Below are 16,997 nucleotides of genomic sequence, written 5' to 3' on the forward strand. Positions count from 1 at the left end.
TCACAAAAGAAGACGAAGTAAATATTCCAGAATTCGAAACCAGAACAGCTGTTAGCATGAGTGACATAAAAGTAGATATTTTAGGTGTTGCGAAACAACTCAACTCACTTGAGAGAGGCAAGTCTTCCGGTCCAGATGCTATACCAATCAGCTTTCTTTCAGAGTATGCACCAAAATAGCGCCTTTCTTACCAATCGTATACAACCGCTCACTTGACGAAAGGTCTGTTTCTAAAGACTGGAAACTAGCACAGGTCACACCAGTATTCAAGAAAGGTAATAGGAGTAACCCATTGAATTACAGACCCATATCACTGACCTCAATTTGCAGTAGGATTCTGGAGCATATACTGTACTCGAACATTATGAATCACCTTGAAGAAAATGATTTATTGATACATAACCAACACGGGTTCAGAAAATATCGTTCTTGTGCAACACAGCTAGCTCTTTATTACCATGAAGTAATGAGTGCTGTCTACAAGAGATCTCAGATCGATTCCATATTCCTAGATTTCCAGAAGGCTTTTGATACCGTTCCTCACAAGCAACTATTAATCAAATTGCGTGCATACTGGAGTATCGTCTCAGTTATGTCACTGGATTCGTGATTTCCTCTCAGAGAGGACACAGTTCGTAGTGATAGACGGTAAGTCATCGAGTAGAGCAGAAGTGATATCTGGCGTTCCGTTAGTGTCATAGGCCCTCTGCTGTTCCTGATTTACATAAATGATCTAGGTGATGATCTGAGCAGCCCCCTTAGATTCTTTACCGTCTAGTAAAATCATCAGACGATCAATTCCAATCACAGAATGATCTAGACAGAATTGCTGTATGGTTCGAAAAGTGGCAATTGGAACAGAACAAAGAAAAGTGCGAGGTCATCCACATGGGTACTAAAAGAAATCCGATAAATTTTGGTTATACGATAATTCGCACAAATTTAAGGTCTGTCAATTCGACTAAATACCTAGGAATTACAATTACGAGCTACTTCAATTCGAAAGACCACATAGATAATATTGTGGGGCAGGTGAAACAAAGACTGCGCTTTGTTGTCAGAACACTTACAAGATGCGACAAACCCACTAAAGAGATAGCCTACATTACACTTTTCCGTCCTCTGCTGGAATATTGCTGCGCGGTATGGGATCCTTGCCAGGTAGGATTGACGGAGGAGATCGTAAAAGTGCAAAGAAGGGCAGCTCGTTTTGTGTTATCGTTGCGATAGCGGTGAAGGTGTCACTGATATGATACGCAAGTTGGAGTGGCAGTCACTGAAACAAAGACGGTTTTATTTGCGGCGAGATCTATTTACGAAATTTCAATCACCCACTTTCTCTTCCGAATGCGAAAATATTTTTTTTACACCCACCTACGTAGGGAGAAATGATCATCGTACTGAAATAAGAGAAATCATAGCTCGAACGGAAAGATTTACGTGTTCCTTTTTCCCACGCGCCATTGGAGTGTGGAATGGTAGAGAAGTAGTATGAAAATGGTTCGACGAACCCTCTGCTAGGCACTTAAGTGTAGATTTCAGAGTAGCCACGTAGATGTACACAAACAACCCCTTACGGAACAGTAAACTACGTTACCATACAAACAACTCATTTGCAAGAAGTGTCAGTGTCTACACATATTAACTGTACTGTACAATCACATTTGCAACAGTCAAGTAACGTTTGAACATCGGTATCACCCGCAGGAACACAAAGGTTCCATTTACATCGCAAATGAAACGTAGAATCAAATGCGACAGTTCTTAATTGTAAAAACAGGACACTTGATATTTGTTGATTACAGCGACGTCTTGCACAAATGGGAAACATTGGTTTGAGTAAACAGTAAGCATTTTTTGGTGCAGAAACCGAATATGCAATAAAAACTGTGGGTTTCCCATTTCAAAATAGAAAGCTGACCCCTCCTACGCAGTAAGGGTGGTTAGGAAGTATCCAGTGATAGCACACACGGGTGTCCGCTTTACTAATATTAACTTTTCATGCAGGACAGTTTTTTCGTACGATGCGTCGTTTTCGAGATAATTAGTTGTCTCAAGTTAGAACATACGCCCCCGTATATCCACGAGTCACACCAATACAACCAGTTGACACTTAACAGCGGTATCTTTCCACAAACTGCTAAGTTTAAAATCAAATAAAAACAGTCTCAATTGCTTTTTCAGACTTTTTTTCCTTGGCTAGTGGTTTCGGCCCATTCCTCAGACTATCTTCAGACTTTTCCCCGCTGCAATACAGTAATAATTACAGAATTCTGTCCAAAATTTTGAACTCCTTACCTAGTCTGGTACTTGGAGAGTTTATATGTATTACACTGAAGAGCCAAAGAATCTGGTACACCTGTCTAATATCGTGTAGGGCCCCCGCGAACACGCAGAAGTGCCGCAACATGACGTGACATGCACTCGACTAATGTCCGAAGTAGTGCTGGAGAGAACTGACACCAAGAATCCTGCAGGGCTGTCCACAAATCGGTAAGAGTACGAGTGGGTGGAGATCTCTTCTGAACAGCACGTTGAAAGGCAGCCCAGATATGCTCAATAATCGTCATGTCTGGGGAATTTGGTGGCCAGCGGAAGTGTGTAAGCTCAGAAGAGTGTTTCTCGAGCCACTCTGTAGAAATTCTGGACGTGTGGGTTGTTGAATTGTCCTGCTGGAATTGCACTAGTCTGTCGGAATGCACAATGGACATGAATGAATGCAGGTGATTAGACGGGATGCTTACGTACGTGTCTCCTATCTAGACCTATCAGGGATCCCATATCACTCCAACTGCACGCGTCCCACACCATGGCAGAGCCTCCACCAGCTTCAACAGTCCCCTGCTGACGTGCGGGGTCCATGCATTCACAAGGTTGTCTCGAAACCCCTGCACGGCCATCCGCTCGACACAATTTGAAACGATACTTGTGTGACCAGGCAACTTGTTTCCAGTCATCAACAGTCCAATGTCGATGTTGACGGACCCAGGCGAGACGTAGAGCTTTGTGTCGTGCAGTCATCGAGGGTACACGAGTGGGTGTTCGGATCCGAAAGCCCATGTCGATAATGTTTCGTTGAATGGTTCGCACGCTGTCACTTGTTGATCGCACAGCACTGAAATCTGCAGCAATTTGCGGAAGCGTTCCACTTCTGTCACGATGTACGAATCTCTTCAGTCGTCGTTAGTCCCGTTCTTGCAGGAACTTTCTCCGGTCGCAGCGATGTCGGAGATTTGATTTTTTACCGGATTCCTGATATTCACGGTTCAGTTGTGGAAAGTTCGTACGAGAAAATCCCCACTCCTACCTCGGAGTTGCTGTGACCTGTCGCTCGTGCGCCGACTATAAGACCGCGTTCAAACTCACTTAAATCTTGATAACCAGTCATCGTAGCAGCAGTAACCGATCTAACAACTGCGCTGGACACTTGTTGTCTTATATAGGCGTTGCCGATAGCAGCGTCGTATTCTGCCTGTTTACATTTCTCTGTATTTGAATACGCATGCTTATAGCAGTTTCTTTGGCGCTTCAGTGCATTACTGTATTGCAGCGGGGAAAAGCCTGAAGATGGTCTGAGGAAAGGACCGAAAGCGGTTGCTAACGAATAAAGATCTGAAAACACGGTCCAGACTGTTTTCCTTTAATTTTTAGCATTTTATACAGATCACTGCTTTGCTCCAGTCACAGAATGCTCTCTAACATTTTAAACTGCTAAGTAGTTTAAAATGCATATTTGACGTTAACGATAACAGTGAAACAAGTACAGTGGCACATATAAACAGGATATGATTATAACAGTCTGGCACAGTCACTGAACACTGCAACCCTTCTTTGCAAAAGTCATGTGGCCCCACTGTGTATAGGGCGCCAGTAGGAAGTGTAATTTACGAAATAGCAAGTAGTAGAAACAAGATACGACTTGCTGTACAAAACCGACTGGAATTTGAATTCTGCACACAAAGGCTTATTTGTACACTGAAATACGACTATGTTTCTCCCGATACATTGTCTGGGAGCGTAAGACGACGGTAACATTTCCGTGACATTGCGGTTTTCCGCTAGCTGACCAGAAGAAGTGAAATGTGTGTATATCGTTTTGTTTTAAACTTGGTAAAACCGCCACATGAACACACCAAATGTTGAAACAAGCTTCTGAAGGCAACATTTAAGGCCAGACACAGACTTACGAGTGGAGAACAGCGGCTGATGATAAAGACAGTTGCAGCCGGCAGTCAGCTGGCATCACACCAGGAAACGTTCAGAATGCGAAGGACCTGATTTCAAGACACCTTAGGAATAAGTTATGATAACGCGTGAATGTATTCTGTCAGAGGTATTAAAGATTAGAAGCATTGCGGTGAAGTTCGTTCCACGAATTCTGCAAGATGATCACAAGCAAAACAGCGTGAAAGTCTGCTTCCTGACAGTTCCAAATTTATTTCGAGGGTTGTCATTGATGTCGGAAGTTGCATTTATCGCTATGACTCTGAAACTAACCAGCAATTAACTGTCGCAATGGGAGGCTTATTCTTCATCTCGGCTAAAAGAATATGGACGAGTAAAGAGTAACATTAAATAGCCCGTGTTGATCTGTTTTTTGATGTTGATGGGACTGTCAGTTAGTTAGTTAGCTAGTTAGTTACGTGTGACATTGATCAATCTCACGGTAACCGTTATGATATGGAACGTGTCAAGTGCATAAGAAATGCACACGTGAATCAAGGTTATTTTTAAGCTTAAAATTTTTATTATCCACCCCATTGTTAAATGGCACAAAGTGCATATATTATACTAACGGTTTTATTTTTTTCCTATTCAAAAATTCATCTACGGTATAGAAGGGGTTGTAAAGGAGATATGATTTGAATTTATTTTTGAAACTATTACTGCTGTCTTTCAGACATTTTATTTGATCCGGTAATTTATCGAAAAGTTATGCTGCAGCATATTTTACCCCTTTCTGTGCCAAAGATGGGTTAAGTGGAAGACAGTGTAAGTCTTTCTTTCTTTTGGTATTATAAACATGAATGTCACTGTTGTTTTTAAACTGGTCGATGTTGTTGAGAACAAATTTCATTAATGGGGAAATGTACTGTGGGGCTGTTGTAAGGATTTCTAACCTTTTAAACAGATGCCTACAACATGTGCGACTATGATCGCCATACATTCTTTTGAGTAGTAAATACTTTTTGCCTAAGTGTTGAGTTATCCCAAAATATTATTCCGTATGACATCAGAGAGTGAAAGTATGCAACGTATGTTAGCTTGCTAATTTCTATATCCTCAAAAATTAGCAATTATTCTGATTTCAAAAGTTGCTGGACCTAGTCGCTTTAGGAGATCCAAAATACAAATTGTCCAATTAAGATTTTCAGCTATATGTACACCCAAAAATTTAGTATGCTGTACCCTGGGTATTGATGTGTTATGTTTATTGAAGGAACTCTACTCCTTGCAGTAGGAAATTGGACGTACTGTGATTTTTCAAAGTTCAGAGCAAGCCCATTCTTAGAAAACCAGTCAATAACTTTTCCAAAGACAGTATTTGTATCATTTTCTACTGGAGTTTCTTTTCATCAGCAAACAGTGTCATTTTAGCTTCTTGTTTCAGATAAGAAGGGAGGTCGTTCACATGTATCAAGAACAGAAGCGGACCCATGACCGAACCCTGTGGAACACCTAATGTAATTTCACCCCAGTTAGATGAAGTGGCAAACTTATTTAAATCACTTGACCCATATAAGGAAACTTTTTGCCTCCTGTTCTGTAGGTATGACTTAAACCACTCATATGGTATTCCATTTATACCGTAGAATTGTAATTCCCGTAACATAATGTCATGGCCCACGCAATCCAATGCTTTGGATAAGTTCATAAAGACATCGCCCCTCCTGGCGAGACTGAGTTCTGTCGCGATGTTTGTGGGAGGACATGGGAATAAGTTCACAGGAATGCTGTACAAACGACTGGATACTCTACAATGATAATGCAGGACACGTACGCCGTATATTACTCAAGGATTTTCGTGTGACTTGGCTTCGTGGAATTTCTTTCTCTTCCCCAAGATGAAATGAAACTGAAGGAGCGAAGGTTTTATACAGTGAAGGAGGTTCGAGTGATAAAAAAAGAAGGACTTACGGGGTGCATTTGAATAGCGGCAGAAACTGTGGGATCGATGTCTTCCTCCCTTGAGGAGACTAATTTGAAGGCGACAGTGCGGAATAAGATCTGGATAAACGTAGAATTTTTAACTAACTAATACACCTGAGTACCCCCTAACAGTGCGAGATGACGAGAAAGGCAGCGACGTGAGCAGCTCACCTGCCACGCTGGGCCGTTCGGCCGCGGGCCTCCTCCAGCCGTCGTCGATGATGTTGTTGGTATCGCCGCCGCCGCCGTCGGTGTCCCTGTTGGGGAAGTAGTCGGGGGCGACGACGTCGGGGACTGGCGGCTCCTGCTCCTCCTGCACGCAGCACACCACCTCCTCGTAGCCGGCGAACCCGCAGCGGCGCGGCAGCGGCCGGCGCTGCGCCAGCGCCTCGCGCGCGGCCGCGCAGTCGCGGACCCGCAGGCAGCGGCCTTCCGCGCCCGACTCCCAGCACTGCTCGCCCTCTGCAACACAACGCAACGCGGCGCGCGGCCGTCTCACTACTGCCCGGCGGCTAGGACTGCGCAAGCGGCGGACACTATCTCCACTCCGTGTAAAGAACGGCCCGACGGCACGCGGTTACAAGAGACGTCATCAAAATCTTACGCACGCCACAGCGCACACCTACGAGGTGCATTCAAGTTCTAAGGCCTCCGATTTTTTTTCTCCGGCTTGGAAAGAGATAGAAACATGCGCATTGTTTTAAAATGAGGCCGCGTTCATTGTCAATACGTCCCAGAGATGGCATCACCGTACGGCAGATGGAATTTTACCGCCAGCGGCGGGAATGAGAACTGTTTTAAATACTTAAAATGGCGACGTTTTCCTTACTTGAACAGCGGGCAATCATTCGTTTTCTGAATTTGCGTGGTGTGAAACCAACTGAAATTCATCGAAAGTTGTAGGAGACATGTGGTGATGGAGTTATGGATGTGTCGAAAGTGCGTTCGTGGGTGCGACAGTTTAATGAAGGCAGAACATCGTGTGACAACAAACAGAAACAACCTCGGGCTCGCACAAGCCGGTCTGACGACACGATCGAGAAAGTGGAGAGAATTGTTTTGGGGGATCGCCGAATGACTGTTGAACAGATCGCCTCCAGAGTTGGCATTTCTGTGGCTTCTGTGCACACAATCCTGCATGACGACCTGAAAATGCGAAAAGTGTCATGCAGGTCGGTGCCACGAATGCTGACGGACGACCACACGGCTGCCCGTGTGGAATGTTGCCAGGCAATGTTGACGCGCAACGACAGCACGAATGGGACTTTCTTTTCGTCGGTTGTGACAATGGATGAGACGTGATGCCATTTTTCAATCCAGAAACAAAGCGCCAGTCAGCTCAATGGAAGCACACAGATTCACCGCCACCAAAAAAATTTCGGGTAACCGCCAGTGCTGAAAAAATGATGGTGTCCATGTTCTGGGACAGCGAGGGCGTAATCCTTACCCATTGCGTTCCAAAGGGCACTACGGTAACAGGTGCATCCTACGAAAATGTTTTGAAGAACAAATTCCTTCCTGCACTGCAACAAAAACGTCCGGGAAGGGCTGCGGGAGTGCTGTTTCACCAAGACAACGCACCCGCACATCGAGCTAACGTTACGCAACAATTTCTTCGTGATAACGACTTTGAAGTGATTCCTCATGCACCCTACTCAACTGACCTGGCTATTTCCAACAATGAAAGACACTCTCCGTGGCCGCACATTCACCAGCCGTGCTGCTATTGCCTCAGCGATTTTCCAGTGGTCAAAACAGACTCCTAAAGAAGCCTTCGCCGCTGCCATGGAATCATGGCGTTAGCGTTGTGAAAAATGTGTACGTCTGCAGGGCGATTACGTCGAGAAGTAACGCCAGTTTCATCGATTTCGGGTGAGTAGTTAATTAGAAAAAAAATCGGAGGCCTTAGAACTTGAATGCACCGCATATTTAGCAGTAATGCGTTTGGCTGGCCGGGGTGGCCGAGCGGTTCTAGGCTCTACAGTCCGGAACCACGCGGCTGCTACGGTCGCAGGTTCGAATCCTGCCTCGGACATGGATGTGTCTGGTGTCCTTAGGTTACTTAGGTTTAAGTAGTTCTAAGTTCTAGGGTACTGATGATCTCAGAAGTTAAGTCCCATAGTGCTCAGAGCCATTTGAACGATTTGAAGTAATAGGTTTCTTTATGAATGACTTCCAGTTACCAGTCACGATTTTCTTCGTATACGAACGCAAACGAAATGCTAAACGAAAAAGTTGAAAGTGAATCGGTGAATTTCTTCAGATACTTCGGCTATACACTTAAATAAAAGTAGTAACACACAGAAATAAACACCATTGTAAAATAGGTCTAAGCAAATCCCCTTAATACCTTCTATGGAATAGACGAGGGACACGAAAGGGAACCAATGGTTGAGAAGGGAGTGAGACGGGGTTGTAGCCTATCCCCAATGTTATTCAACCTGTACACTGAACGAGCAGTAAATGAAACCAAAGAAAAATTTGGAGTAGGAATTAAAATCCATGCAGAAGAAATAAAAACCTTGAGGTTTACCGATGACGTTGTAATTCTGTTAGAGGCAGCAAAGATCTTATAAGAACAGTTGAACGGAATGGACAGTTGATCGAAAGAAACATAAAAGATTAACATCAACAAAAGCAAAACGAGGATAATGGAATGTAGTCGAATGAAATCAGCTGATGCTGAGGGAATTACATTAGGAAATGAGACATTTAAAGTAGTAGATGAGTTTTGCTATTTGGGCAGCAGAATAACTCATGATGGTCGAAGTAGAGAGGATATAAAATGTAGACTGCCAATGGCAAGAAAACCGTTTCTGAAGAAGAGAAATTTGTTAAGATCGAGCATAGATTTAAGTGTGAAGAAGTCTTTTCTCAAAGTATTTTTTACTAGGAGAAGGGATCGATTGGTAGGACACGTTTTCAGGCATCAAGGGATCGCCAATTTAGTACTGAAGGGAAGCGTGTCTTGTAAAAATCGTAGAGGGCGACCAAGAAAAAAAAAATCTGTGGTAAGGTCTTATGGAACTAAACTGCTGACGAAAACGGTCCCTAAGCTTACGCACTACTTGATCTAGCTTAAAGTAACTTACACTAAGGACGACACACAGACCCATGTCCGAGGGAGGAGTCGAACCTCAGACTGTGGGAGCCGCGCGGACCGTGACAAGGCGCCCTAGACGTCTCGGCTACACCGCTCGGCTGAGGGACACCAAGAGATGGATAACTAAACAGATTCAGAAAGATGTAGGTTACGGTAGTCACTCGGAGATGATGAGGCTTGCACAGGATAGAGTAGCATGGAGAGCTGCATCAAATCAGTCTTTGCACTGAAGACCACAACAACAAAACAATATCTGTGGAGGACCTGTAACATTATCTCTGCCAACTACAGCTAAAAACATATTCATAACTCTTTGTTTATGTAAGACATTCTCGACGTGTACAGTGCACTGAAAGTTGTGACTGATGTTTAATATGTGTGAGAGTCTGCACAAATGGACCATAAGACAATTGTAAGTATAAGTTCTTCCAAATTTCGCCACTAACTACATATAATAGTCGATAACTTACTAAAAATTGCTCGTTTTTAAAAATTGCCGTAAAGTCAACAAAACGAAGCAGAACCTCACTCATCGAAAACATTACGAAAAAACGGCAGAATACAAACAAACACACACTGGAAAATGGGGATCATTTCCGGAAACGCGTCGTCATGTGGTTCAAATGGGTCTGAGCGAAAACGTGGTTGTGGTGACAAACTGATCAGTAGCTTATCTCATTTTTAAAAAAAAATCGCCAATAACATCACGACATAGTCGTCATATTGTTTACAGCGTTTGTCGCACGGTTTTCTGAGTCACTGGCCAAAGCCGACGACTCGAATCGAACATTCCTCCATATTCATTAGTTTTGCGTCAGCTGTTGTGGTGTGATAACCGTGTAATATACTTTTTACATGTCGGTCGTTCACTTACGATTTTGACGTCCCAAAGCTTCGTCTGCATCGTTGGTACACTGACGCAGCTGTTGTCAAACATTACACTACGAAACTGCTTATTTAAGACTGCTTTTTGACGCACTTTCACTGCGGAAACGTTTCTCCATAAATATAAACGGTACATCTTAATTACATTATGGCGGCCTTGCAGCGTGTGGTTGAGTATCGCTGATCCTTATATAAGCGATATTCGCTACACTGACATTCTGGTAGTCGCTTGCTTCACGTTCTGGTACTAGTTTGTTTCACACTGCACGTCTTACATATTCTGTGCATCTTACATATCTTGCATTAGTACTGTTTTAAGGCTGTTGAAGAATTTTTAGTTTTGAGCTCACTTTTGTCATTATGAATATTATAACATCCTTTATATTAAGAATAAATATTTCCATTTCTTCCATGCTGTCCAGTCTTTTACTTTTTTCGATTTTGTGCAAAATTTTCAAATTGTCTTCGATTTTGAGTGGGTGGTCTGTGTCATCAATGTATGTCGAACTTCTGATTTGTTACATTTCTCTAGTCAGTAGCAGTCAGTAAGTTCTTTAAACCGAGTACTGAAATTCCTTTTGAGAATGAAAACATGTTCCAGGTAGGCGGTATTCTTTTATTATCTGTGCCATCGACCAGTTTCAACCTTCGGTCATTTTCAAGTACTTACTTTAAGCTTCCAGCTTCATTTCACATGGCCCAAGATTGAAATTGGTCGATCGCACAGATAATAAAAAGAATATAACCTATTTGGACAACGCTTTCATTCTCAAAACACGTTGAGGCTGTGCACCCCCACGAAAACAGAATTGTAAAATTTCTGTCTGTTAGGCCTATACAGTATTTCCGGCATCGGCTGCAGATAATTTTGTAAATGTCAGATGCGTCAAGATCTGTATCTGGTGGACTTATTCTCCTACTTAGGTTGTTGATGGTGCTGAATCTGATTTTTTGCCTGTGTTTTTGAATAACCTAGCTAATCTATCAGGCGTTATACCAAGAAACGGAATTTTTACATATTTCACTGCTGGTCTGCTGTCATTTGTGAGTTTAGTTTGCTGTTGTTTGTTCAGTTTGTTTTTTATTTGTTGTGAGATCGTATTAATGCGTGAAAGATCATATCCATTATTTATTGCAGTAAATTTTATAGTTTCTCTTTCTTGCTGGAGTTCTGTATGTGGCAATTTGTGGGCTGTAGAGCACTGATCTATGTGCAGCGTTTTTGTGGTAGTTGGGGCGTGTAGAAGAATTTGGTATAGTACTGTCTATACCAAAAGTTCTTTTTGTGAACATTGGAAGACACCTGCTGGTACTGCTTCGAAATTTTCAAGGGTGAACTGGTATTTTTATACAGACAACTGGATTTGTTAAAAAGGGGTCTTACATCATCATCTGTTACATGTTACAAGTCTGTGTACAGAGCGGTGGAATATACTGCATACAAGTAACTTAGAACCTCGATCATTTTTCTAGCCACGTTGCAATGCTAGCCACCCAAACTGAGCATCTAAACACGAGGAACAGCCTCCAGACTTCCATTATCTTCGCGAACTCGGTAGCATAACGTCAAAAGTGATCATACCGTGCTTTGATGAGTGGAGGCTGACTTTTATATGAAAAAAGATGATTTTTATGGAAACCACAAACAAGCTTATGTCACGGAGTGCCCAAATCCTGCCATTAAGCATGGAAATATCTCGTCCGTAGCGTTGCAGCAGTTCCAGAGTATTCCAATGTTCCCTAAAGAAAAGTCGCAGGCAACGATTGTGTGGGTACCGTTATCTGAGATGATCCATTTTTGTTAAAGTATACATGCTATTCCCTAATAGGAGCACTGTGTTACATACATAACGAAACCACAGTTCATAGCGCTACCTCTGTTTAGGTGTGATTTGAAGAACGTGAAATCGAATTTTAGCACCTGTCGTGGCTAGTTTTCCGCTAATCTTCACTGAACTTCTGAGGTGCCTGTGGTGATTTAAGAGCAGAGTCCCGTACAAAAGTTTGTGTCGTCATCACTTGCTGCACTACGTAACGATTCATAAAAAAAAACTCATTTACCAAATAATTAACGACTCTTGTTCACGCATCCCTTTACGGAAACAATCAAATACCTTTTCAAAACGAATAACAGATACTTTAGCCAATGCTACTTGATGACAAGTGCACGAAATGTATTCCCGTGGAGGAGGTGGCCATGGACAGAAATCTGTCCGATGAAAGATACACAGGGGACACCGAATGCCGACAAAACCAGTGGAAAAGTTGTCTCCCCAGCCACTTGGCATTTCTGACGAGAACTTCTTCGTCTGTTGGTAGTGTAATGTATATCTTCATCACAACGGTAAAAGCCTGTGAAATTACATTACTTCCTAGAGTACATACACAATATGTAAGTTTTTGAGTCTGGAGGCACGTATGATTCCGTAGCAATTACTCTTGTTAAGAAACTCAAGCGCTGCCGCTTAAAAAAAAAAGGTAAAATAAAAAAGCCAACTTTGAAAAAAGAAATTGCAGTCAGCCGTGTACTGTTGTGGAAACAACGATGTTAGATCAGATAGACTAAACGCTGTTTTGCAATGGAAACGTTTTCGCTTTAGCTCATTACAGTTCTGAATGTATCAACTGTACGTGATGTTTCTGGCATTCTGAATATCCATAACAGCAAACACGTACGTGCAGAACATAATGAATTTGATTAGTAATTCGCGTTGTGTGTGTTTGTGTGTTGGGGGATCTGAAGGCGCAAGCAGGACATTTGTGTACTTCGCGATGATTGACGGCTTGTAAATGTTCGTCGTACTACAATAATACATGATCTTTATAATGTAATGTATGTTCGAGTTTAAAACATTTTTTCCATTCTATGAAGTCTTATACTCGAAATTTTCGTGCATGAACGTGGTTTATGTGAATGATGTGCCTTCATCGATAGTTCAAAATGTTACAACAAGTTATAACAAGAACAAAGTCATCAAGAGAAATGGAATGAAGAGTTTTTCTGTAGGTTAAAAGGTTAATAGATACTTTAGTCAGAACAGTTTGGTAGTAAATGCAACAAAGACGAAAATCATGCAGGTGCATGAAAACAGGACAGTGCAGCCAAATGATACCAATTTTGAGCCTGAATTCTCAGTTATAAACAAAATAGTCAACTATAAATTGAAAGATGTAACGACTGATGGACCCATGGCATGGGAAAATCACATACTGGAAGTTTGTTGCAGCGAAAACATTAACATAACCGAAATGAAGGAAATGTCTGGGACAGTAAATGGAAATACAGCAAAATAAGCGGAAATGCAACTCATAGGAATACAGAAAATTTTTAAAGGGTGCAGAATAAGGATTTCAAATGCATTAATTATTAACTAGCCTCAAACACATTCCTGGAGTGATAAATGTAGACGACTAAATATATTGACTCTGCCCTCACTGTAGGCGTATAATATTTTACTTAAAAACAGCAGGACAGATCATGGTTAAAATCCGTAAACACGGTTTTTTATCTCATTGAAATGAAGTGTTTTAAATTAAGTGAAAATGAGCTCATAAATGTTGAATGCATTCTATAAAAAAGTACTATACGGAACGAAAGCGTACAAACACCAAATGACAAACAGAGTTAGAAATCAGTTTAAGGATTACTAAATTTCATTCTGTCTTTGTGGTGTAAGGGGATTTTTAGATTGTATTTACTGCAGAGGGAAGTTTTAAATGCAAGATCTTCTTCATCAAGTGAGGTATCTAGACAGTTAAATGTATACTATGTACATGATGTGTTTTAATTTTGGAATGATTTTGTTTCTGCTTTGTTCTTGTTTCAGTTACCTTCATGTACACGGGAGATAACTGAAGCGAATCTTGCATAGAAAGAGGTGGACGGAGTGAAGTGAAACAGTGTGATTAAGGTAGCTGGTATATAACGAGCTATACGTGTCCTTGGGAGTGAATCAGAATAATGTATTATAAGTGCGGTAATATTTTGTTTGTAGTATTGTTACATGTTTCTGTACAACTTGAAGGGTGGAAGGCACTGCTGCCACCAGTGCCCACGAGGAAAAGGTGGGTATGTTGATAGGGAAGTTATACTCGACATTCTTATTCGTACACTTGAAACCAGCTCTGATAAGTCCTATAGGAAATGTAAGATATTGATCATAATGAATTTCGAAACCAACGACTGTTTTGTGTTATTAATTGTAATTACAATGCGTAATTGTAACCAGTACCAGCATGTGACAGTGAAAAATATGAAGACAGATGATTTTCTAAGAGATCCAAATAGTCATCCATAACCCGTAGTAATGACATACATGAGGGACAGCCATATTGTTTTAATTATCATCTCGACGTGTACTGGGCATTTCAAGAGTGCAGGAGAGTATTTTAATGGGCGAATGCTGAGACGGTTCCTTTGAAAAGAACGTGCCAGATTTTCGTTCTCGTCATTGTTCCATATGAGCGACCGCTCTGTCACTAACGGCGTCGCTGGCAGTGCGTAAAAACATAACCTTTCTTATTTTTTCGATGTTGTGACTTTCCAGTCACTTACACATCGTTAAGTTTCAAAAAATTCTTGTTGCGAGTATTTAAAAATCTTTTGTGGTTGCCGTTGTTAACTAATGGCGACAATGTTGCTTCGGTTCCCGGTTTCCGGGTCGGATTTTTCTGTTCTGCAAATTACTGGAATGGATCTAGTCAGCCTCAACTGAAACGTTACTCGACATGCGACCATCAAAAGTCTCCGTGTCGGAAAGTGTTAACCGATGTGCGAGCCGCATGAGTTGTTATTGTTATTCTAAATGGATACACGGTACACTAATAATAATATGAAAAATGGAACTGCTTATAAGTTATAGCGAACGCACGACCTAATTAAAATTCTGTCACTGCGAGAAATATGTTTATATTCTTCTGTATGCGCTCGTAAAATCATTACGAAATTTCCCGCTGTACATCAGGAACGTAAATCGACGTAAATAATAAAAAGAGGCGACTTGATTTGAAAATACTCACTGCGACAGCATTTCTGCATGCCAACACACATAGTTCCACAAGCCAAGAAGGTAGGGGTATGACAGCATACACTTAAAATGTAGACACAAAACAGTTGGGCTTAAATAAGTGAATCTTCGACGGTATTCTGCCCTCTGTTTAAACATAGGAGGTATAGAACATGTCTCTTTGACATACCAGAAAACCTCATTCGCGTCCACACAGAGACAGTAAGTGACGAACACACACTACTGTGAAGGCGACACTCGTACCACAGCAACTGCGAGAGAAGACACCGGGGCTATGAGAGTGGCTCTGGTGCGGGAGCTGCGCTCACCTGCGAGGTGGCGTGGAAAAGCGGCAGCCGCCGCAGAGGCGAGCAGCAGCAGCTGGCAGAGCACCGCGAGGCCGGTCCCGGGGCGCGTCGACGTCATCGTCATCGCGCGAGAGGCAGCCGCTCAAACTGTGCCCGCCACGGTCGCCGCCGCGCTCTTATACTACAGGACCTTGCTACAGCCGAGCCGAGGCGTCTAGAGACAGACGAGTGGAACTGGCGAGCTGTGGGGAGGGGAGGGGAGGGGCTGGCGGTCGCCCCCCCCTCCCCTCACGGCCACGCCCACGCATAGCGACGTCACACATCAGGTGTCCAGTCTCCACCTCTCCGGGCCGTCCGGCGTCTTTCCCCGAGGACGCCGGTCCATTTATTACGGGGACCTGCTTCCGGGTCTTTGCACAGCGTCTACTCGGGCTGCAAACGCGAGCTACTGGGGGAATTCTCGAGGGAAAAAACGTAAAACTGGTAGCAACGTACGTCTGAGAAAACTCGCTCGGTCCACAATACACTGTCATCACATAGCGTAACACATCAGCTCCATTAACGGAAGACTTTCGTAGCGGACTACATAGGTCTCGTAGCAAATCACCAAAAGTCGAATCTACTGTTCCGTATTGTGTCAGAGGTTAAAGGCTTCGTAGCATACACTGTACAAATCAGACGGCTTTGCAACTGCCGGCCGCGGTGGTCTCGCGGTTCTAGGCGCGCAGTCCGGAACCGTGCGACTGCTACGGTCGCAGGCTCGAATCCTGGCTCGGGCATGGATGTGTTTGTTGTCCTTCGGTTAGTTAGGTTTAAGTAGTTCTAAGTTCTAGGGGACTGATGACCACAGCAGTTGAGTCCCATAGTGCTCAGAGCCATTTGAACCATTTTTTTTTTTTTTTTTTTTTTTTTTACTTTGCAACTACTGTTCGACAAATGTTGCATGACGAACGATGCAAGTCCGCATACATATTAATCTGTTTGGTACGCATGAGATTGCCAAACAATGTTTATGACTATAGATTTCAGGAATAGAAAACAAAAACCTGTATATGCCACGACGACACTAAATTGATAAACACAAGTAAAATATTCTAAAAGTAAAAGAATATTATTAAATGAAAGCCGCGCGGGATTAGCCGAGCCGTCTCAGGCGCTGCAGTCATGGACTGTGCGGCCGGTCCCTCGGGCATGGGTGTGTGTGTGTTTGTCCTTAGGATAATTTAGGTTAAGTAGTGTGTAAACTTAGGGACTGATGGCCTTAGCAGTTAAGTCCCATAGGATTTCACACACATTTGAACATTTTATTAAACGAAAGAATTTCCACTTTTGACTGTTAAAACGTTGCTACTACAATTTCGACACGTAATTTTCAAGTATTCTGAAAACAATCGGTCGTCAAATATAATACAAATAATTATGAAACTGACAACAATGAGTGTGTGTGTTTGTCCTTAGGATAATTTAGGTTAAGTAGTGTGTAAGCTTAGGGACTGATGACCTTAGCAGTTAAGTCCCATAAGATTTCACACATTTGACAACAAT

The 16,997-nt window shown here is 42.6% G+C and overlaps 1 protein-coding gene across 1 annotated transcript in view; it reads right to left on the minus strand.

Annotated features, from left to right (window-relative positions):
• LOC124612837 (serine protease persephone-like) overlaps positions 1–15,626 on the minus strand; it is a 42,335-nt gene extending 26,709 nt beyond the window's left edge. Inside the window, exons 1-2 of the mRNA XM_047141263.1 lie at positions 15,474–15,626; positions 6,322–6,612 (exon numbers count right to left, since the gene is read on the minus strand). Coding sequence (XP_046997219.1) covers positions 6,322–6,612; positions 15,474–15,576 — 394 coding nt within the window. The 5' untranslated portion in view covers positions 15,577–15,626. The remainder of the gene's footprint in view (positions 1–6,321; positions 6,613–15,473) is intronic.
• Positions 15,627–16,997: the final 1,371 nt, after the last annotated feature.

This window comes from Schistocerca americana, chromosome 4 (genome assembly GCF_021461395.2).
Source record: "Schistocerca americana isolate TAMUIC-IGC-003095 chromosome 4, iqSchAmer2.1, whole genome shotgun sequence".
Lineage (NCBI taxonomy): Eukaryota > Metazoa > Arthropoda > Insecta > Orthoptera > Acrididae > Schistocerca > Schistocerca americana.